This window comes from Falco punctatus (genome assembly GCF_963210335.1).
Source record: "Falco punctatus genome assembly, chromosome: 10".
Classification (NCBI taxonomy): Eukaryota; Metazoa; Chordata; class Aves; order Falconiformes; family Falconidae; genus Falco; species Falco punctatus.
In genome coordinates this window covers 13,981,709-14,005,707 of record NC_137590.1, presented here as the reverse complement: position 1 = coordinate 14,005,707, position 23,999 = coordinate 13,981,709, and the positions used below count along the sequence as shown (strand labels likewise).

Genomic DNA, 23,999 nt, shown 5'->3' with positions numbered 1-23,999 from the left:
TTTTTTTCAGCACCATCTCCAGATGGAAGGTGACCTGTCTGCAGGGCTGTATCCCACCCCACCGAAGACTTGCTTCATCTCTGTTAGTACTTTGGTATTGCACCATGCCTCCTGGTGCTGTACTGACCGCAGCTCTGCTCAAGACAACTTTTCAGTCATTTTTGCAAAGTAAGTGAGAAGATGTTGCTAGATGTCCTCCAAGGTCCAATGCACAAGTACACGCAGGGATGCCATGAAAACCTGCCAGCCCCGATACTCTCCCAGCACAGCCTCCCCGTCCTCTCGCACCAGCCCCAGGGGGTTAATCACATTAAATATACTTGAGCTCTGTCTGTCCCTTACTGATCACACAAAACAGCATCTCTGCATGCAAAGGAAAATCAGACAGTGTGCAAATGATTTGCTGCCTTTATTTTTTTAGGTCCTTCCATAACAAAAACTCAGCCAGAAGCTTTGGCAAGGTCGCTTAAAGAAGTCATAGTGCAGCTGTGTAAAATGGTTTCAGTACTTTCCCAAAGAGGTGCAAACCTAATGCAACCTAAGCCTCAAATGTACTTCAAATATTTAATTTATTAGCTAGTTTACAGAGAGAGAGAATCTGGACAGCCCAGCAAAGTGTTAGCTGGGCTTACAACGAAGGCACAGCCAGCAATGCCAACTTTCCTTTGAAGCTCTTAGTTCCCAAGTTCCCAGCCTGCAGAGCCAAGGGGTGGCCAAGCTGCCTGGTTAGAACATGAGTGATCTACACTCATCAACTCTTCCACAAGAAACCGTGCAACCAGCAAAGAGGACCAGCATCCACGCCTAGTGCTCCTGACCTGCAACACTGAATGGCCAAGGAAGATGTAAAAAAATCCCAAACTCAAAAACAACCCCCACCACCACCTTTTTTAACCTATGTCGCTATAGAAAAGGCCGTTCAACTAACCTGCTCAGACCGGGCAAGGGACAGGGCTGGCAGAGATGCCTGCACAGCCTCGGGCCCCTTTGGCAAGCCTGGGCTGCATTTGCTCAGCCTGCTCTCCTCATTTCACCCACTGATTTTAGGAGGCTTCCCGGCAGCATCTGTGTGTCCTGGCTCTGCAGCACCCCAGACACAGGCACCTATGGCAGCAACCAGCCTTTTAGAGAAAAAAGCACAAGAGAAAAAAATACTTTATCTCTCTGGCCCCCAGTCGGGCCACACTGATGCTATATTCTTTCCCAAAGACATCAGGCAGTTGCATCCTTATCTCTTAATACTGAGGAGTAACTCAGCTTAAGCTTAGTGGCACATTAGTGTCTCTGCAATTAAAAGCCTGTCAGTATTTTCACTACAAACCCAGCTATTCAGAAACTTAACGCGGCTCCAGCGTATCTTCCAAGAAGAAATTTAGCCAAAACAAAAGGAGGAGCAGGGGACAATTATTTTTTTCAAGGACGATGAATCCAAACCTATAGCTTCGCTGCACAGCGAGGTCCCTTGGGAAATGTGCTCCCAAGGCTCATCTGAAGTTTTCTGGTAAGGGCTAGAGGAATCAAAGAGATCCTGCCAGGCTGCAAGCAAGGGGTGGGAGGAAAAGCAATGACTTGCTTCTATATGAAATGTCACATTTAAAATAGATCCTACAAAACCAGAAACTGCAGGCTGGTAAATCCTTCCCTTCTAGAAATATTGTGGGGTTTGGTGGGAGTACCACCCAAAATAAGCATGCAGAATCAGGCCTCAAGTCCATAAAATATAGAATTTGGTACTTAAATTTAAAAATATTTATAAATAACTTAAGACAATCAGGCTCAGAGGCGTGTACAGCTGAGTATTTCCCTCTGACACAGGGAACTGCAGGGATCCACACCCAGGACTATGGATCCTCAATGTACAAATTTGCTTTATACTTAACGTAGGAACAAGACCTGCCCCTTGCAGCCTCTTTGGAACATCTCCTGCGCCGCTCTGACAGCACGTGGAGGACACGTCTCACCGAGCAGAAAGCATCTGGGAGTCAGGTCCACAGCACAGAATACGACCGCTTCTTTCTATACATTCACAGCATATGGCAAAACAGCTCCCGGGGGATTCCTCAGCTGCACCTACACCGCAAGGTCAGCCCAGCAAAGCCTGGCCACGGGTGCCTGCGGCGTCCCTCTGCCCTCACTGGAGGTGACCCCCATCCCCACTCAGGGCTGGAGCAGATGCCCCAGGAGAGGAGGGAGCCCTGGAGCGCTGCCCTCCCGCCGGGATGGCCGCAGGGTTCGGGGCTCAGCTCAAGCGCGGTGCAGGCAGGACTGACACAACCTCGCGGCCCTGGGTCCACAGCGGGCGCCCAGCCAGAGGACCTGCCCTGAATCCATCTCACAACTTGTACACCTGGCATGTACCGGCCGAGCAGACTGCAAAATGAAGGCACGCACGGGAGGGTTAAGGTCAGAGGTACGTTCGTTTGGATTATTCCTTTTGTGTAGTTCAGAGGACACGTGTGGCGGGGCAGCTCGAGAGCCAGGACCCTCCCTGTGGTCCAGGACAGCAGAGCATGGAGGGACCTGCCACTGGCACAGCAAGGAACCGCTCCAGGGCAGAGCACACAAACCGCGGCAGCCTGCGGAGACAAGCCGGGTATGCTGCTTTGGCCACATGGGTCTGTCCACTAGACATGGACTGGGGCACACGGGCCGTATCCTCAGTGGAGATGTCGAGCTGGATGGCTCTGGCGGGCCATCAGCTATGCCCTGAGCAAAAAATGAACTCTCTATTTCTTTTCTCCCATGGGTTTCATCCAGACCCATTATAGACTTGGTCTCAGTATATTTTTTTCCTGTCAAACACCTAAAAAAAAAAAAAAGAAATGTTCTTTGGCACTTGTGCAACAATGACACATAGATGTGACGCTCCCCTGTCCTTCAGCTGCTTGCTGGAGTCATCTCTAGAGATCCATGTATGCAGAGTCTGTGTCCACCCTCTGGGCCTCTCCGAACACAAGGAACGCACAGAGGCCAATGCTGTTAACAGCAGCCACCAGGTTGAAAACAGCAATCCAGGAGCCAGTTGTTTCAATCAGGTAGCCAGCCAAGTACACGCAAATGACACCTGGGACAGGAGAGAAGAGAAATGCAAAGGCTCTGGGGTTGGATCCTGCCCGCCTGCGAGGAGAGGGCTCCCCAGGGAAGGATGAGCTGCAGGAAGGCACCTTACCTAGGAGGGCTCCACCTGTATTCCCAACACCTGTAAAGAAAAGAAATTGCATATTCCAAAAAAAAAGGTGCAAGCAGCTTCATCCGAGCCAAACGCCTTGCTGATGGCAGGGAGAAGTGACACAGCCCCATCCCACCGCCCAGCACCGGGAAGCATCCCACCGCCCGGCACAGGGAAGCATCCCACCGCCCGGCACAGGGAAGCATCCCACCGCCCGGCACAGGGAAGCATCCCATCGCCCGGCACAGGGAAGCATCCCACCGCCCGGCAGGCACGCTGGCACAGGCGCTGCCCGCAGGGATCACCACACAGACAGAGCAGGCATGCCACGGAGCTGCTCCTGCTCAGACCTTACCGACAACTGCATCCCCCCAACACCAGCACAACTCAACCCCCCCAGGACCCTTACCGAACAGTAAGCCAGCACACGAGGGGGCCAGGTCCTGCACGTTTACTGAAATGCCGCTAGTGGGAAACAAGAGAGGGCAAAAGGGCCGTTTCAATGGAGCGTGACTGCTTTCACATCATTTACACAGCGTTTAGTTTGTCCGACAGAAGGAAGGGGTCCTAGACCAGAAATGGCACTGGCAGGAGGAAGGAGGGAAGAGAGTGAGAGTGAAGCAGCACAGGAGAGTACCAGGAGGAAAACAGATTCAACTCAAAGCGTTCAGAGGGGCCAAAATCCAACTTCCAGCTCCCTACTACCTGCCGGAGCGAGCCCCTCCCCCTGCTAGAGGTTTGCTGGATCATTTCCAACCCAGTGGGCACCAAACTCCACCGGCCCCACAGGGACCACCACACGATGCTCAGACGAGTGCCAGTTCTTTCTCGCACAGTCAGGACGGAGGCAGCCGCCCGCGAGACCCTCGAGCGCCAAGCGTGGGCTGAGGGCTGAGGGCACAGCTGGTGCCGCTGCCATTCCCGTTACCTGTGGTTAAAGGTCTGAAGCCCCACAGAGGCGGAGGCAAACACTATCGCTTTGCAGAAGCTGGAGGTCTGGCCCAGGCACAAAGCAAAAATGCTCGAGACGCCGGAGCCAATGACCTGGAAGAAAGGGAAAATTAAATAGCATAGCACATTTTCTGTAAGGGAGAAAGCAACTCCTTTCAGGGACAGACTGTTCCCTCTGACAATGGCAAGAGCTCAGGTGCACCAGGTGCTTCTCGAGCCTTTTTCCCTGGTGTCCTGCCCTTCTGTGTCAGAGGTCTGTCTGGAGGGGTGTGATGCTGCGGAGCGGAGAGGATACGCTGTGCTCTCACCCAGCATTTCTATTTCTGGTCAACCTTGCACGGCTAATTCCTCAGTATCTAAGGGGTCACTTGGAGTGACAGCGCATGGCTGGCCCTTGCCAACCAGAAAACCTCTTCAGGGCACTCACAGACCTCTGTGCTCCATGTTACCATTGGTCCACGCTCTGTTCCTCAGATGGGGTTTTCCCCGGGATTTCATTTCCCATACATGCCGACCACCAATCGATCTGCAAAGCTAGAAAACCTGTCCTCTCCACCCGTAACCACCAGCCCAGCTCCCCGAGAGGTCTCATCTGCCGTGTAAGCAGAGCTCAGCAGGTAACTGGGTGCCTCTCCTGTGGCTTCAGCTCTCTCACCTGCATGAACTTACGAATGGTGATGGTTTTGTACCCTGGAAGAGAAAGGGAGAGCTGGAGTTAAGCATTGCTCACGAGGTCTCCTTGATCTCCAGCCAGGAGACCACAGGGTAAGTGGATTTCAGATGGCCAGGTTTCATCTGCAGGTGGATATTGTGACTGAGATCAAAGGCAGCCCCAAACACATGGATGGATTTGGACCCTGGAGTATTTGTTCTGCTTTCCTATCAGAACCTCACATTGTCTATTTGCTGGGTCTTCTCCCTACCAACAAGCCCACCTCCTCCCACCCAGGTCCTCTTTCCACATCACATAAAATAAGAGCTGAGGAAAAGCCAAGAGAGCTCTTACCCTGGTTGATTAAATGATCGGACAGAAATCCACTGAACAAGCTTGTTGGAATTGCAACCAGCCAGGGGACTACATTAAACACCCAGCCCTGAAAGGGAGCAAAAATCAAGAGAGGTTTGCTGTCAGAACTCAGTTTGTTTGCAAGTATTTTATCTGATAGTCTGTGATATCTGTAGAAAGAAAAAAAAATGAAGTGATCAGGACTTTTTTGCAGGATCTCCACCCACTTTGCAATGCGAGCTCTCAGCTACACCCTGCACCACTCCAGTCAGTAGGGTGGCAGGTGCATCACAGGGCTGTAGCATTCGTAGGATTGCTGTCTTTGCTTATGCCCTGGTGACCCTGCATCCAGGGGAGAGGCAGAAAGCTCTCTCTGCTCTGGAAAGAGGGATTAAACATCGCAAAGTTTACTGTCCAGCAAGGTGATGTGGCAGAGAGCCACAGAGCCCTGGAAAGTGAGCTGTAGATTTTACTCTGCCCTGTGGGTCATCAGTAAAGCTGCCGGCAAAATTTCCAACATCAGCTTCAGCCTCATTAGCAGCGTTACTGTGAAGCGGAGGGAACATAGCAGGATTTTCTAATGCCAGGATTAGGTAACATTACGGGTAGCAGCATACTTTGGCCTATTTCCAATAAGCGAGCTACGCTACAGTTGTAATCACAGATGATTACCGGTCATCTGGATTACAGCTGCTCAGAGGCATTTTGTTGCCCAGATCCCACAAGGAGCTGAAATCAGTGTGGGTTGAGCTGGGCTTCATCTCAGCTGGCTGAACCTACTCATCCACCCATCGTCCCCAGCATCTCCCCCCTTCGCCCAGAGCCCATCACTCCACAGAGGCATCCCTCCCTCGCCTGGCTTCAGGATGCGTGGGAGGGCTGGATAATCTTGGGTTTCAATAATCCTGTTTCAGCTGCTCCTGGAAATGATACTAGGGTCCATCTGCATCTTTCAGTGCCTTGAAATGCTGGGTCTTGGCCACCTTTGGAAATGGTACCCCGTAGGGTTTGTGGGGTAGCGTCTCTGGTGTCTGTTAACACCAGCTGGGGTTGCTCAGCGTGTCAATCCCAGCACACGAACTGCCCCTGTCTCATCCCCACAGCCCATCACCCTGAGCAGCATGAGCCAAACCCCTCCATCACCCCCATCTCTAAAGCCCTCCATCACCCCCATCCCCAAAGACCTCCACCACCCCGTCCAGGCGGGCTGCAGGCAGCTGCTCGGGCAGTGGTGAAGGCAGCTCAACTTCAAAAAGGAACTCTGACCAGTAGGTGACATAGGTTCCCCACACTAAGAACTATCATCCATCCTTTAAAATCAAGCATCCTCAAGCCTCATTTTATTAAAACGTATGAAGCGATTATCAGATGCAGGAACGCTACATAGAGCATCTTACATAAGGGCACCGTGATAAAATGCTTAACAGATGGTAAATTACTGCTGCACAAGCACATTACTCGAGGTGCACAGATCTTGTCACAACAATATGTTTGCCGGTTTAATACATGATTTTAATATAAATATCAAGTATGCCATAAAGCATCTTATACATGTAATGTGAAAAAACATTTATTAGCAGCTCTGGAAATTACAAAAACCTAACAGAGCCGTTGTGGAAAAGATTGTCTGAGTTTCTGAGAACAAGATCAAAATACCAAATCTCAGCCCAGAAGAGTATTATTGCCTAGGTTTCTGAAAAATGGGAACATATTTGTGCTGAGGAGAGGGAAGCTTTTATAGTATTCTTGAATTGCACGTTATTAATGGCAATTATAATTTTCACAGGCAGGTCTGAGCTATATAATGTCAGTACAGCTAAAAAAACCATGAAAACCCAGGAGTGAATGGCGGTTGTTTACAACAGCGTAATGTCATGAGCTCTGTGCCACTCAAAACCCACCCTTTCTTCAGAAAACAAGAGGTAAAAACCAAAGGCGACCCTCTCTTCCCTGCCTGGGAGGTGCCTCAGCTCTGCCTCACTTCAGCATCCCTAAACAAGCAACTAGACACCTGGAGGGAGGATGCTCACATCTCCAGATGTATGCGCAGGGGGGTAACAGCTCCTAACGCCACAAGGAAACCTCCCAGCTCCCCCTGCCCCCCAACCTGCTCTCCCCAAATCCCCCTGCCGTCACCTTCCTCCCTAACCGACCCCTTGGCAGGTACCCAGCATGGTGACCGGCAATGCCTGTGTCTCAGAGCCAACTTACCTTTGACTCGGGGAAAGTTTCCTTAAAAAAAGTTGGCAGCCAGGAGAGGAGGGTGAAAAACGTGCTGGCCGTAGAAAGCTGAGCGACGATGACAGCCCTGAAAATACACAGCAGAGAGGAAACAATCAGGAACGACATGTCACACTGGGTGGGACACGGGCACTCCAGCAACCCAATGTTTCAGTTCCTGGTCTCTAAAGAAATCTCTCACAGCGCTAGAACTACTTCCTGAGATTTTTTTCACGGATAACTACTCCTTTTGGCTCGCCACTTGCAGCATCACTCGTTGGCTGCCCTCATCGCACAGCGCCTGAGCAGGTGCCCGATGGTTCAGGCGAGGTTAACTGCAGCCACCGTTGTGCAAGTCCAATTCCCACCAGTCCCATCCAGCGCTGCAAGGGCTGTCCTGCTCCAGGAGGTCTTGATTAGGGTTTTCTAGGGATTTGTTATCAGCAGATGCTCCGTGGTTATTCAAGGCAGGAACGGGCTTGCTGCCCTGCAGCCCCACTGCCCTCCTCCCCGTCTTAAAGCGGCACTTGGGAACATGCTTGGATGAGCTTCAGTACCTCATGCGGCATCCCAAAGAAAACCCAGCTATTAAAAAGCTGTTTTGCCAGCAATGAGAACACAGCCTGTGCCAGCCAGTGCCCCTGAGCAGCAATTCTTAGGAGCTCATTAGAAGCAGCATTTCTAACAAGACCAGTGGAGAATATCATGCCGGAGGAGCGCACGACTCACCCAGGGAATAGCCTGTGAGGGCAAGAGACTCGCCAGTAACATTTAAGCCTGACATTCCTCCAGACAAAACATAAACCACCTTTTGTCAAGCTTATCTTTTTAGTTCTTACACACATATATATATAAAAAATATATTTTATTATTGTGTGTATATATATAATACATATATTATGTGTATATATGTATATTATTGTATTTTTTATATATACATATTGTACACAGAAGGGATTAGAAAACCTGATCACATTTCCCAAACACATAAATAAATGGACAAGATACACACAAGCAGAAGAAATAAGCACAGAGAGGAGAAAAAGCCCCTGGATGGAGGGTGCTCCCCAGCCCTGCCGGTGCTCGGGGCCACCGCCGCTGCCTACCATATAGGTGCCTTCTTAAACAGCTGCTTCCAGGGAACTTTGGTCTGCTTGGATATCGAGAGGCCTTTCATTAAATAGTCTACAGGGATGATGAGGTCTGCAGGGAAGAAAACAGACAAAGGCAAGCTTGGATCCGTAACTTGCTGTACAGTCCTGGGGGACCGCTATACAGCTACCTCTAATCTCCTTCTAACCCTTGTGTTTTGGCTATACCACCACTGAATGCTCAGGAAAACACCTTATTACATTGGCCAAAATATTTCCACTGTACCCACTGACTTCTCCATCCATCCACCTTTGCCCGTATGTTGCATCTCCCATTATAATTACACAAAAATCCCTTGGGTAGGGACCGGGTTTGCACGTTGTGCAGTACCAGGTACCAGGCTCATGACGAGCCGAGCTCCAACATACCACGCTCACACTCATAATGCTGCAGTCAGGTGTAATGGTTTGCCCGTATGGGGAATTACTCCCAGACAGTTATTTGGGAAGAGATATTCTGGATTAACTGGTTTTTAAAAGCTCTCTGTGTAGATGCTCTTAGTTTGGAATAAGTATCTTGTCCTGCTTTAGCTTAATCCACTTTGAAGATCATGCTCTGTTTGGTGTTTTCACTGGTGCTTAAGAGTACTGAGGAGCCAGATCAGGCTCTCGTCAGCAATGCAATGCAGCTTGGGACTTGAAATCAGAAATCAGCAATGCAAGAGCTCAAAACCCTGTTTCTGGGTACAGCATCTTGGCAGGGAGACAGCGTGTATTATAGAAGACATCCGAACAAAAGGTGTTCCTGTAAAATGGGGCATGCTCCTGAAAATCCGGGGGGTCTGCAGAAGGTAACGGAGAGGCACCACTCGTGCCCTGCAGCCCTGGAGCGCTGGCAGCCCGAGGGATGAAGGCAGCTGGACTTACCTTTCTCGCTCAGGAGGTACTTGCAGGTGCAGTAAACCCAGAGCAGAGTGAGAAAACCAGAGAAGTAGAAAACACTCTCCCAGCCGTACCAGTCCAGGAGGAGAGATCCTACACCGCCGATCACCAGCGTCCTGGGGGGGAAACCACGCTCGGATTTATAGGTCTGGCTAAGAGCGTTCGGGCTGCATGCATCAGTGGGAGATGAGATGCTCCTGCGGTGGATGCTGCCTGTCACTAAATGCACCTCAAAGAGCCACCAGTCGCTGTGTGTGCAGGCACTGCCCACCTGCCCACTCACCCCCCAACTCTGCAACCTGCCCTGTTCCCTGCAGGGCATCTCGTGCCAGATCTTCAGCTGGACAGAGGGACTAGCGAAGGGACCCCACGCTCACCTGCCCTGCACCGAAACATGTTCATCCGGGAAAGAAAATGGGGTTGCTGGTGTGCAGAAAGTAACTCAGAGAATGTATAAATCAGCAAAAGAAATGAGTACACTGGAAAACTAAGTGATTAAAGACAGTAATACTTCTCTTTGGCTTTTAAGCCACCCTTGCATTGAGAAAGGAAATTCTCATCCAGAATAGCGGAGATGGGGAAGTTATATTATCCCCATCTATCAGAGAGGAGAGATGACCGGGCTCAGGCTGACCCTTGCTCTTCCTACTGAATCAGGCTGTTTCCCACAGCAATTAAATGTTGCAAACACTCTTCAAAGTCTGGCTTGAAAAGAAAGAAAACAAAACTACGCAAAACCTTGACATGCATGACAGCAACTGCCTGAGGCTTCTTCAGCTGCAGCCAGGATCCTCAAGGACCCAGGGATCCATGTGTACTTTGGGCTGCGAGTTTTGCCTCCAACTGTTTAATGGCATTTCATCACGTGTGACGTCCAGAGACTGCCGCTTGCTGCTCTTTTTAAACTTACCCAAACTGTGAGCCGGTCCCCACCGTGCTGTAGGTGAAGGCTCGCTCGCTCTCCCGGACCTTCTGGGACAGCAGGCTGGCCAGGGATGGGAAATACACCCCTGTAAGCAACAAGAGCAGACAGGGAGCAGTCAGGCTCCTGCACCCTCAGGAGTGAAGCAAAAGCTAATTTAAAAGATCCAACAGGAGCTAAACACCGAGACAAAGCAACAATACCTTTGGTGAATTCAAAACAGGGATATAAAATAAAATGAGTAAATCCATCACCATGAAAGGTGTGTTTGTGCCTTCTCCGTAATCCTGCTCCATCGCCACTGCTGCTACTCTAAGTCCATCAGTGCCAATGCACTTATCCCAGCGGTTCCCCAGCTCAGCAAGAGGGAAGGAAGATCACCCCAGATTATCCAAAAGTTTTGGCAAGGACCAATTTTCCCCAAGTGCTTTGAGGGAGTTTTAAAATGTGGAAAATCAAACAGCAACAGTGATGATTTCAGAAGCCAGCAGCCCTTGTCTGGTAGAGATTCCTACAGGGGAACGATTTGTCAGCGACTTTCTCTAGATGTGTCACTCTTTTTCCTCGCAGAAGCTCTGGCTGCAGAGGCAGTTTTGAGGCAGCGGGGTGCTCGAACATGCAGGAGATGGGTTCACGCACTGCGAAGCCCGTGAGCTGCAGCCAAGTTTAGTGCACAGGAGCCCCTGTGCTGGGAAGCCCCTGGGTGGGCAGGCACAGAGACGTGCTCAGGACAGGGGTCTCACCTTGCAGCAGCCCCATGAGGAACCTGGAGCAGGTCATAAAAACGAGGTGTGCAGAAGTGACATGGGTGAGCAGCGGAGTGAGGACCGTGAGGAACCCCCAGGCTGATGCCGAGAGGAGGAGGACCTTCTCACCACCTATTCTGGAAGACAGAAAACATGTTATCAAAAAACAAGGGGAAGGTGAAAGGGCAAGGCCCGCCAGTCAAGACTCAAGTGGTCTTCCCAGTTTAGCCTGTTTTTAAGAGCAACCCTTCAGTCACACTTGTTCCTCTCTCACAAACGCCTCTAGCTCCCTGGGCTGGACTCTGACCTCCTCCCTTCCCACCTGCTGCTGCCCTGGAGCAGCATCCCACAGGCATCACTCTCACCGGGACACTGGCCACCAGCACCTATCCCACCCCATCCCCCAGGACACCACCACACTGATGCGCTCAGGTCTCCGACAGCGGGGAAGCCCAAGCTGCCGTCACCGTTCTGCTTTTCTTAACCAGTGCTGGTGTTTACCCTTCCATCTGCTTTTTTGCACCAGCTCTGCCTGTTAACATTTGGGGTTTTGCAGACATTTGCTTGGAAACTATTAAGGAACATAATGAAACAGCACAGTGCACTGCATGGATAATGTACTCCTTCCAGGCATGTGTTCCTCACCAAGGATTTCATAGGAAAGCCCTCCTCACTAAGAATAGGGTGGCTGGGGAAAGGAATTCGAGCAGGTAATTACTCAGATCTTTCCTTACTGCTAGCTGGGGAAGTTGCTTTTTAATTGATATGATAAAATGGAGACACTTAGTTTTCCCAGACATGACGGAAACCCTGATGGGGGCTTGCTTGTGAAAAGATTGCATGAGAATATAGGGTGGAAAAACGGGAGGTGCTGAATGGAAAACAGAGATAGACTGTGCAGATCAGATTGAAAGAAGCTGTATTCTTTGCAAAAAGGAAATAATTTCTTCTTGTGGCAGTTATAAACCCTCCCAAATGGCTGTCCAGCACTGCTGGGATTAAACTGTTAATGGACAAATGACGCTCCTGGTGAGCAGCAGCTATGAACTATGCAAAGAGCATCAGCAATTATCACTTCTCTAAAATAAGGTCTGTTTTACACCCACTATTTCTTTCACCAGCTTAATATGTAAGCTTGTGGGTTTGCTTTTATTATTCCAGTTACTGAACCCGCCCTAAAACCAACCTCCATCGGAAAGATTATGCTGGTATAAAAGTGCTCTTTGCTGTTTCCAGGTGAAAAAACCCTGTGTCGGTCTGAGTGTCAGTTCACATGACTGCAGATCTCTCCTGGCAGCCAGTCTGCAGGAACTGCCGAGGCTGTAATGATGATGCTGGGGATTCTGCCTCTGCAAAATCCTTCAGAGCGTGCTGCCCTATAAGCACAGCAGCAATTTCAAGAGCCAGGAATCTAATCGGACAGTCACAACTAGGCACATCCTATCTGAATCAGCTACAGACCTTAGTGAGGCTGATGGAGAGACCTCAGCTGCTTTCAGAGCAGCCTGCAGTGCCCCATGGAGCTTCTCCCCACCACCACGCTCCACCCTTCCACCCATTCTGTCCCAGGGTGAAACCTGGCACAGCCACGGTCAAGGCTGGACCTGAGAGGTCAAAACCAAGCGAAGTGTCATTTAAAAAGCCTGAGCAGAGGAAAACATGAAAATAATTTCCAATACTGGTCACTGATATGTCCTCCGATAATCTGCGTCAAGCAGTAGCCCCAGAAGAAGCTGCTGAGCACTACGCCGGATTGCTTCTTGTCCCAGTCGAAGTAGGTGCTCAGGGCGACGGCGCAGATGGGCACGGTGACGCGGGTGCAGTACAGCAGGCACGTCCCCAGCAGCAGCATCACTGTCCAGACACGGGACTCGGGCCTGCAAGGATGGACAGGAAGATGGGGAAGGGCAGATGGAATGGTCTGCATGGGAGATCCATGCACGGCGAGACTGGTTTGCTTGCAAGCTGGGTGTATCTTGATAAAATAAAGGTCAGCACAATCCCCCTGTGGCCCATGGTTCTGACACAGAGCGTATCACATCTGGTGACTTCTATGAAGGATGCTAACTTTCATCCTGAGCACTAACTGAGCCCAGCAACAAAATAACATCTGTCCATGGGCTGCAGGGTGGGATGGGCTGCTTGGGCATCACTGACTGCGGATGGAGGGAAAGGTGGGGGGAAGTGTGGTATGTTTGCGTTTTTCCCCAAACAAAAGCTTTAGAAACTGTTCTTTAAAAGTTAAGGATAACAAAGGAAAGGTCAATGCATGAAGCTGGAACATTTGCATGAGACACACCATCTTGGTAGCAAACATTTGTTATTTGGCATTCCTATCCGTTCCGCACAGTGGTGGGTGGGTTACCCTTCCTAAATGGGAGGGAGAGGAGGAATTCTTTAGTGAGAGACAAGACATGATAGGGCTGAATAGCCCAGAGAGATGGGAAAAGTAACCCAGCCTGGTCTGATAAGAACTTTAAGATAATATCAGTAATAACATGTTAACAGAATGTATTTTTTCCATGCATGAGTACTCAGCCCCCAGGCAAAGCACTCCTGCAGAAGACACAGGCTGGCAACCAGTGGGAAGGCAATCTGCCCCTGCTCCCAGCCAGCAGGGCTTCTGGAGCACAGACCCCGCCCTGCTGCAGGCTGCAGCCCCAGGTGTAGGTGAACCCCCACTAACGTCAGTCTGGGTCCCCCTTTATCTGTGAATTATGGAGTTAAAAGCTTAGTAAGAACACCCAGTATTTGTGTGATTTCTATTTGGTTATTTTTACACCCAGAGGCCAGAGCACCTCTGTGTTCCCACCTCTGTGCATCCCACCATCACACACCCACCTTCCACACGGGAAACAACCGGGGTCACTTTTGATACCAAACTGAGCATTTATTTCTCCGTGCTGGAATGTGATAAATGTAGGTTAATCCCACACAGCACAAACCCGTCTGTAAACGTGTCAAATGGCCTGTCATGGAGGGAGGCAAAGGCACAACGGGAAACGGAACACGCCGGGCAGTTGTACACAGTTGTACACATCGGAGGGGAATTTATTGTTGTTTCCTGATGAGGCAGATAAGCAGCTCAGTGCCAACCTCTGGCAGGAGGAGCTGGCAGCGTTTCAGCTGGTGCTTTGAAGCTTGGAACCACCATCACTGAGCACATGTACAAACGTACGAAATAACACAGGAACTAGCAAACCTCATGTATTTTTGCTGGAGGAGTAAGTAACCAAGGGTTGACCTGCCTCAGCCTTTTGAACTGGCTGATAAACACTTTCAGACACCCTCCTGCTCTTACATCGAGAGGAAGATGTGCAGCAATCAGATTTTCATTTGCTGCAAATTTGTGATCTGTTTTTTAATCTCTTGCCCCATCCAGCTCCGGGAGCAGCAGCTCCACTGCCTTCAGTTTGCCACGGCAAAGCGCAGCGAAACCAAAGGCTTCTGAATGCTGCATGTTGGGGGCAGACCAACCCAGCAGGATGACACAGGCAGGAGGTTTTGGGTATAAATCCCTCATCAGAGGCAGAGAGCGGGTGGCGGATAACTGTTGATGGAAAACGTCACGGAGAACCCGCATCAGAGGGATGCCTCAAGACAACCCAAGATCAGATGCTTGCAGCTATAAGCGACCGACCCACGCCTGCCTAACCAGTGCTTCTGCACCCACAGCAATGGGCTGTTGCCAGCCCAGGGCCATAATCTCTCCTATTACCTACAGCAGCATGGCACTGATTAATTTGAGCTACTGGACCTGCAACAATAGAGGTGACCAAGTAAAATGCAGCAGCCTGTGCCATGCATAGGGTTTTCCTATTATTTAGCCATGAAGACAGTTTTCTGAATTGTGCTTTTCACCCTGAAGCAAAGGGAGACCTTTATGAACTTTCTCACTCTCTGGAGCGGGGCTGAGCTCTGCCTTCTCTCCCAGCAGTTATTCTGATGAGTTTAGCAGCATTTTCACGGGATATTATTAGATTGACGATTCTTCCTTGGCCCTAAATCCTGCATGGCTGTGCAAGGTGGAAGACAGAGAGAAAAAGACCAGTGCAGCTCAATGAACTGGGCTTTATTCTGTTTCTCTTTATAATATTGCCAAAGTTTGTTCCCTCCTGTGGGTGTTTGCAACTAGGAAAAGCAAAACCCACATGCAGCAATGCCGGTGCCCAAGGAAGGTGCGGGGGGGAGCGCAGTTTGGTGGTACGGACTGGACCCCAAAAAGCAATGAGCAGGCTGCAGAGCCACTCTGGCTGCAGGGCGGAGGGGCAGCAGGGGATGCTGTGGGCTCCCAGCCCTTTTTCTCACCCCGATGAGGCAAGCAGAGTGCCCCCAGCCTCTGTGCTGGGGGTACACAAGGAGATTTGGGGGTGGCAGGGGGAGGCTGCCGTGCCAGCAGTGCGGGGCTATCCAGGAACCAAGCCTGACCTGCGGGGAGCGGGGTGCACAGCGCCACGTGGCTCTGCAAAAGCAAGGCACCGTCCAAAGCCCAGCTCAGACACAGCAGCGAAGGGTTTGCCAAGCACAGACGTGCTCCCAACAAGCCCCCTCCCCAGCTGATGTTTTGACAAAACTCCTCTGAATATTTTTTTCTTGACTCTTATTCTTTTTTTCAAAAGCACTAAATAAGTCTCTGGGTATATGACACAGTCTCAATGCTCTTTTTGATTACTACTCCATTCTATACATTTATATTCTTTTCCTATATATCTAAATGCATCAGTAGGGACTTATGCTCTAAACAAGTGGGAGTATGAAGGTGGCTTCAGACTACCACTTGCTCTGTAGGTAGTATATCCAGCAAGTAAAATCCACTCAAATAATATGAGCGTCAAATGTAATCACTAGCTGCCCACACCCACCTAAAAGCATGGCAAGAATTATTTCTCTGCAAGGACAATGATGTGCTTGCATCAGAGGAAAAAGCTTTGTAAATGCATTTGCTCCTAATTACAGTTATCACGGCGGCTGCCGATGAGTCAATGTTCTGCTCAGTGCAAAACAACAACAGCCAAGGTTACAGGAGAAACCTCACCAGCACAAAGGGGAAGAACTACAGCTCTCCTTCAAAAACGAAGGACTAATGAGAAATCAAACAGTATTTTTTGTAGGTAACACCAGCCATCCGAGAAGCAGAGCTTTACCATCATAAACAAATTAAATCTAATAGCTTCCCTGATGAGGGAGGTACAGATAATCTCTGCTGGAGATAACCAAAGTGAGTCAGAGTAAAGCACATCTAAACCTGAGGAAGTCACAGCCGCTGGTGTCATCAGTGCCACCGTGCCCGTCTCACCTACCACCGGGACAGGCTGAGCATCTCCCCACAGCGCCATGCTGATCCCAGCTGAGCCCTGGCTCCGTGGGGCAGAGAGGGGGCAGCCACCTCCAAACCATCAGCAGGTGTATCACCGGAGGCTTGTCTCGAGCCACCTAATTGACTTAATTGGGTGGCGCGTGCTGGTGGCAGCTCCTCGCCACCCACCCGCTCTCCGACCCGCCATGCCTCGCTGCTTACAAGAAACGGGCACCGCAGGTGCATCCCCTTCTGCACATCACCGAGACCCCCTTTACTGAGCAAAGCAGCCATGCAGCTACAAAACACTTCCTATTTTGCAACCCTCCAACCACCACCCAGACAGACTATAATTAGCTCAAGCCCTAATGACTCTTCCTGGGCGGCTTTCTGTATGGCAGCAGCCCTAGATTTGAGCAGCCCTGCCTGATGTCCCTTGGTTTTCCTCTTCCAAATGGGGCCCCGGGCACTGGGTGGTCACAGTTTTGCTTCCAAGCATCCAGTCATTCCCCTGGGACCAGGCTCCCACCAGCCAAACGGGTCCCCTGCCCAGGGCACAGTGGTTAAGATTCATTTTCAAGGATGTCTGAGAGCCCCAAAGGGGCAAAACCAAGCCCGGCTGCCCCGCCGTGGCAGGCAAGCCATCAGCACAGGGTATCTTTATTTGCAGTGTGTTTTCCTGCTGGAGGAATTTCTCCGGTAGATGCCACAGAGCAAATATTTATCCAACTTTATTTCTCTTGACTTGCCTCCCTCCTTCCCAGCCTGCAGGTCTGTCTGTTTGCAGACACTGCAGGTCACTGTTAAAATGGACTTGCTGGAGTTCAGGCTGTCAGGTCACAGCTCAGCACCCCCTTCAAGGCACCAGGCTGGACCATCAGGCAGTAACAGAGCTGTGCTGAGCTGCAAGGCTACAAACGGTCTGTTCCAGCAACAGCTCTTGGCCAGAAGCCATCTGCAGGGGTTGTGGGTGCTTCCCACAACTGGAACTGGAAGTGGGAGAACTGGGAGCTGCAGCTCCTGATGGGCTCTGGAGCTGCGCCCTGGCCAAGGTGGGCACAGGTATTGGCAGTGGGGCATACCGCCCACTCCCAGGGCATCTCCACCTCAGTTCCCTCCTCTAAAAGGGGACTAAAACCAGCTCTGTGTGAGATGCACAGCGGGTGCATCAGCTGGAGCCACCTCCGGCACCTCCAGCCCTCTCGCTCATCCCAGCCACCAGCAGCATACACTCGCCCGTTCCTGCAGAACCCCAGAGCAGGATGGGGACAAGCCCCCGTGATGGTACCAAGCTCCCAGCCATGCTGGAGGGCCACCAGCTCCAACCCAAGGGCACCCAAGAGCCCAAGCATGGGGCCATCTCCCAGGGGAACGTCCCCAGCATGGACAGCTGGTGCCTGTGGTCACCCCTGTGCCTGGCTGCCGGCCGCACCACAGCCTAGGGACCCTTCCCTCCTCCCCACCATTCCCAGCCTCACGGCAGCATCCCCCTTTGCAAACCTCTTGCCCAGCTTACCTGCCTATGGCTTTAATTCACAGTATTCTCCAACACAACCACAGTACAACTAACGTGGCGTAACCACAGCAGTCGTGCAGACACTCCTGTGCAAGGAGATAATACCCAGGAAGTTATTTTTAACCTGGTTTGACAGTCCTCTCACTTTTCTCTCCATGTTTTTCTCAACAGTTTCTCCTTTCCCTGAAAATCTAACACGCTTGTCAAGACAGAGGTTTGGTTTTTTCCCCCTTATTCCAGTTGATTTTGTCGTGCTGCAGACCGGCTCCAAGCTAATGATTTGTCGCTGTCGAAAGTAGCTTTGGGGTTTAGAGAAGGGTGGTGGTTTGTTTTTTTCAACCCACCAGCTAACAGCCAACAAGGGCTGCACAGAGGACACAGGGCTTTTTTTGCTGGGAAAGCTGCTGGTTTCCTGCCCGCCTCCGGTGCACAAGCTCCCTCCGCAGAGCCGCAGATGGCAACAGAGTGGTGTTCAGCAAACACGGCTCTGGGTTTATTCCCTCTCTTCATTTCTTGCTTTCAGCAAAAGCAAAGATGAAATTAGATTTCAGCAGCTCATATGAGCTGGAAATAGTTATTAAGTCCAGGTGGAGGCGGTGGGAAAACACAATAATGAAGTGCACACGTGCTTTGCACGCTGATCTAAGGGCATACGTGGATCAGCCAGGAGTGAAACGTCTGTCTTGTTTGTATTTTCTACATGAGAAAAGTTCTCAGCAAGGTCACAATTAAAACCAGGGTGTGGAACTTGTACAATAAAAAACCCAACTGCCAAAAAAAAAAATTAAAAAAGGGAACAAAAGCTGTAACGTGGTGTTGACAGAAGATCAGGGCATGGAATGCAGAAAAACAACGTGACCACTGGCTCCAGGCAAAGAGCACGGCCAGGTGACCGAGACCAGCTGGTGGCTGGTGGTACAGCTCCTTTTATCTCTAGGGCTTAAAGAAACTGCTGTAATGATCCCTTGACTTCAGGTGTAGCCAGAGGCAGGGAGATGCAGTGGTTTCAGGAGTCATTCGCTTCCCAGGACACACTGAATTTTCCATGTTGTATTTCTCTCCTGGAGGCATCGTCCAAAACATGAGCCCCATGCCTTCTGCTGGATCTGCCAGTGGCTTTGTGAGCAGCCTTCAGCAACTGGTTTCTCTTCTCGCTGGGTCTTCCCCCAGTTAAACCAGAGATGCTTAAAGACATCTATTGCCCAAGTGGTCCTGCTCTGGCAAGTTAAGATCTCCATTAAAAAGTGCTATCTAAATGTCCAGGCACACCACATAAACGGAAGCCCCAAACAGAAATACCCAAGTGTTGTTCTTGGAAGAGGAAGAGGAGATGTGTAATAATGGAGCCATTGGAGACCTGCAGAAAAATTCAGGAAAGGCAGCCGGAGAGGCAGGATAAAACGTAGGGCAAGAACAGTGGAAGAGGAAGGAAAAGCCAGCTGAGAAAAGGGAGGACAAAAGAAGAAGCAATATGAACAAAGACGGAAAAATGAACCTGCCAAGATAACTGTTTATCTCTCCTTGCACCGATGGCGCAGACAGGTCTTGGAAGGCTGCCTGGCCTGTCAGTTGTTGCAGCACCATAGGAGAGCCCATGCCACTTCCCCCACTTCCAAACCGTTGCCTCCGTGGCAATAGCTCATTACTTGGAAATGGTGAGAGCTATTTAGTTGCATATACTGTTCGAAAACTGTCTGCCAAATCGGCTTTAAACCACCCAACCAGGTATTGTATCTAACCCGACCAACTTGCTTGCATGATCTGGCCAGTTGCTCTCCCCTGGTGGCTCCCAGCCGCCACCAGTCCAGTTTGCTTTGGACCATGAAGCCTCCCCAGACAAGGGCTGAGACCACGCATGTGCATCTGCACCAAACAACCGGGACACGATCTCAGCTCTGTGAACTACAGCAATATAGACAATGATCTGATGGCAGTTATGGTTATCCTGCTGCTCTTTCGCATTTACTGGATTCTTTCAATTACTAGCAGCACTGAAGACGGTCAGAATGATTGCTTCAGAATACGTCTGTCTTCATCAACAGACTGTCCTCATCAGCAGTCGCTTTTGTTTTGGAAAGTGTTATCGATGGTTTGCATTTTTCGAAGAGATTTTGGAAACTGAAGTGTTCACTCTGGCCAAATGTATTAAATCTTTTTTTCTAGGGGAAAAAGACCTAAATGGAAACTTTGCTTTGTGAAAATCTGGCATGGGGTTCTTTCTCTCCCAGCGCTCCCATTTCACAAAGACTCAGGGAAAAGCTAGAAAAGGGGAGACAGAGAGAAGGGATTTTCCCAAGTGCTTTTGAGGGAAAGAATCTTCAAGTTTTAAGCGACCCTAGTGCCAGCGGACTGCTTTTGAGACCTACCCCCTTACTCCTGAGCTGAGGGTGGGTTCGATTAGAGCTCCGTGTCTCTGACTGCGGGAAAAGTCCTCTCGGGATGGCAGACTGAGGCCGGCTCTCGGCCGGCCGCCACTGCAGCAAGCGACTGGCGATAAATCCCAGCTCATCCAGTGGCTAACTGCTGCGGGAAGGGGCAATCCCTCCCTTCGGCCGCACACTCCTGTGCGTTGGCACCGATGTCACCTCCACCCTCCTGAGCCCGCGCGAGCTCACCGCAGGTCACACCGGCCCGAAGGCAAAGGGGAGCGGGACCCCCGGGGCAGGCTGGTTACACCGAACCAGATTCCAACAGCGTGGGGGCAACACAGTGGAGTCCAGGGGCTCCCAGGTTGGAAAAGCCTCTGACCATCACTTCCAGTTTGCAATCAGCGAGTCACGCCAGCTCAGGTGGGAGAAGTGGCAGACCCCGAGCTGGAGGTGCCGGGTGACTCTCGGTGGCCGAGGGGCAGCACTGTCCCAGGTGTCCCAGCGCGGACCCTGGCTCGGACCCTCTGCTCCACAAACTGCGCACCCCGCCTCGGCTTACACCCCGGCTGCTAAAAGCCGTCAGTTTGTGCTTAACAGTATTTTAATTACTTAACTTGAGGAACAGTTTGTGCTGTTCAGCCGCTGCCCAGCTACTATTCCAGACTTTATCCAAATGAATTACAGTGAGCAGTACAAACATCCCTGCTGGCACATTTCGATAAGAACCCCGTAGCGGCGGTACCGCGTTTAAATAACTGACCTCAGGCCAGCAAGAAGCTCGGGGGACTTTTCCCCGCCGTGTTCCACGGTAACCCCGCAACCTCCCCCCGCCCCGTCGCAGTGAGGCGGCGGGGACGGCCCCGGGCGCTGCCACCGCGTCCCCCGGCCCCCCGCACCGGCGGAGCGGAGAGCCGGGAGCGGCGGCCGCTGCCCGGCGGGGAGCGCCGGGCGCCTCCGGGTAGCGGTTGTGACAGCCCGGCCCCCTCCAGCCCCACGCCGCATCTTTTCCAGGAGCAGCATCAGAGGGGGCCGCCGGCTGACCCTGCCCGAGCTGCGGCGGGGACCGGGGCCGGAGGGGACCGGCCGGGGGATGCCGGGCTGGGGGGGTCCCGAGCGAGCGCTGCGAGTAGGGGAGCAGCTTTCACGGGAGCAGCTTTCCCGGGAGCGGGTCCAGCCTTACCTGGACCAGTACGGGTCCCCGCCGCCATCCCTCCTCATGCCGTCGAGCGGCGCGGCGCGGGGGCCGTGCTGGGCGCTGCACAGCGGCACATTCCTGCCGCCGCCCCCCGCGGCCATGCGGGCAGCCCTTCCGCCTCTGCCGGCTCACATCGCGGCGGCCGCCGGCTCCCTCCCCCCGCCGCGCCGCGGCCACGTGTCAGCGCCGCCCGCCGCCGCCCGCCGCGCCGTTCCGGGAAGTCCCGCCGCCCGCGGCGCACCGGGGCCGGGAGCCGACCTGGGGCAGCCTCGAACCAGCGGTCCCGGAGGGCGCATGGGGGGAAGGTGCCCGGCCGCCGCGGGAGCCTTCCCTCCATCCATCTCCCACACGCGTGTGGGGGTTTTTCCCTTTTTTTTTTTCTTTTCCCCCCGTGAGTACTTCCAGCTCCCCGGCAAAATCCAGCGGGACTGACCCCCACCAGGGTCCCTCCTCTCCCTCTGGCACCCGGGAAGTGCAACACTTCTTGTGCTCTTGGTGAATTTCCAGCTTCTGTAGGTGTGCAGGTGGCGAAGTGTCTCTGCTTTTTAATCATAGTGAGGTTTGGGTTGGAAGGGACCTTAAAGACCACCTAGTTCCAATGCCTCTGCCCCGGGCAGGGACCCCTCCCACCAGCCCAGGTTGCCCCAGCCCCGTCCAGCCTGGCCCTGAACCCTGCCAGGGACGGGGCACCCCCAGCTGCTCTGGGCAGCCTGTGCCAGCGCCTCGCCGCCCTCACAGGGAAGAATTTCTTCCTTATATCTAATCCAAACCTACCCTTTCAGTTTAATGCCGTTCCCCCTGTCCTGTCGCTACAGGCCCTGCTAAAACATCTGTCCACATCTTTCTTATAGCCCCCTTTAAGGATTAGAACAGAATATGATATTCCCATCCAAAGAATTAAAGGAAAAAATAAATCAGAATAAGTATTGTTACAGCTTGGTTTAACTGTTGGCTAGAGCTGTTGCCTTGCTGTAAGCATCTGAAAGAGATAATCAGGCTCCTTTATGGAAACAGGTAATTAGTGATGGTTATCGCAGTCCAGAACAAGAGGACTTGTGACTCACTTCAGGGATAGGATGAGCAGGCGGAGGAGCCTTGTGAAGACACTGTTCGGGTAATTCTGTGGCCAGTGGCAACTCGGATGCAGCCATGGCAAAGCTTCAGGTCAGCACAAGCTGGAGGAGCTCCGGCACAGCCTGACCAAGGTCGTCCATGGCCCTGGGAGAAGGTACCAGAGCTTCTGGGCAGCACCAAAAGGCACCAGGTGCAGGTGTGGGACCGGCATCTCCAGCTGCTCCTCCTGCAGCCAGCAGCCTGCGAACGCTGGTTAAAAATGAAGCCTTTAGCAGACTAACAAGTTCATTCCCTCATTCTTCTAACAAATATTTTGGAGCAGTTAGCTACTTAAGAGGGGTAGCAGCATTACCAAACTGAACCTGAGAGAGTGAGATAGCAAAAAGGTTCCTCACACACCATGGAGAAAACTCCAGAAGGTCACCAGCGCTGACAAAAGCTAAAATCATAAAACTGTACTTTGTCCTTTACTGCAGCATTCTTTCCTCAGAGGAGAGATCTACCCAGAAGGGCTGTGGCACAGTCACACAGTCCCATAGACCCGCTGCCGACAGAGGGAAACAAACACAACAAATTTTGCTGCAAGCAGAACCTGAGAGGAACCACGTGTAGTAACCACAGAGTTTGTCTTCACCCAGTTGTAGGCTTTCCTCCCTTTATTTGGGCAGGAAACGGGAAACTATGAAGTATTTTTACTCACTCTGCTACTGTGCCCGTTTCCAGAAGAGGGAGCCAAGTCATGGTGAAGTGCAGCCAAAAGTCAAAACCATCGTCCAATACGTTTGGGGTTTTTAAATAGCGTATGTTTGGAGTTATGTTAATTCGAGGCAGGAGGGGAGATGAGTGCTGATGTAACTACAGAGGTGAAATGAATGTAGTAAGCTCAGAAAAGAACATGGTACACGAATCACAGATACACAAAACTTACTAACCCAAACCTGGGTATGAGCTTCGCTGCTGTGGCATACAAGCACCTCCAACAGTGGCTACCAACTTACTAAAATTCTGATTCAATTTGGAAATCGAGCACATCGCACAAAGTTTTCTTTATTTGTTGCACTCTTTGGTTCCTCTCCTTGCACTGCTCAATATCACCTCTTCAATTAATAGCTTCTATGACTAATTTGCTTCTCACTTAAGAAGCTAGTTTTACTGTCAAAAATAGCTGCAGTCAAAAAAAAAAAAAAAAAGGTGTTTGAGTGTAACAGCCATCACATGTACATAACTAAGTTTAAAAAGTAAAACCACATCATTCCTTTACTGCTGCATAATTTTCTGGAAGCAAACCTCCCACCGAGCTGATTAAATGGCAAATGGAATCAGCTCAGAAGACAGGTGCTGACTAAAGAAAATAATCTTATGCAAGAACACAATCTCCTCTAGTTTTTCCTTTGTTCAGCTTAACCTGTCAAAAGATTAAACCAAACAAAAGATTATTGGGTTAGGATTTGAGCCAGCATTTACTATCACTGAAGTTTATCCACACCACGGTTGTATTATTT

At 51.2% G+C, this 23,999-nt stretch overlaps 1 protein-coding gene across 3 annotated transcripts; it reads right to left on the bottom strand.

Moving 5' to 3' along the window:
* Positions 1-390: 390 nt before the first annotated feature.
* Positions 391-23,386, bottom strand: SLC17A9 (solute carrier family 17 member 9). 3 transcript variants are annotated; one of them, XM_080404417.1, is made up of 13 exons: positions 21,409-23,386; positions 12,727-12,924; positions 11,045-11,184; positions 10,290-10,389; positions 9,365-9,495; positions 8,453-8,549; positions 7,338-7,434; positions 5,127-5,214; positions 4,776-4,810; positions 4,098-4,213; positions 3,579-3,634; positions 3,170-3,199; positions 391-3,064 (listed from the first exon to the last, which is right to left on the bottom strand). In XM_080404417.1, exons 1-13 carry the CDS (start codon positions 21,522-21,524, stop codon positions 2,901-2,903), a joined length of 1,368 nt encoding a protein of 455 aa, XP_080260543.1. In that variant the 5' UTR covers positions 21,525-23,386; the 3' UTR covers positions 391-2,900. The 3 variants fall into 3 exon arrangements, with proteins under 3 accessions (XP_080260543.1, XP_080260544.1, XP_080260545.1); XM_080404418.1 differs by lacking the exon at positions 21,409-23,386 and adding an exon at positions 17,860-21,373; XM_080404419.1 differs by lacking the exon at positions 12,727-12,924.
* Between the last annotated feature and the right edge of the window lie 613 nt (positions 23,387-23,999).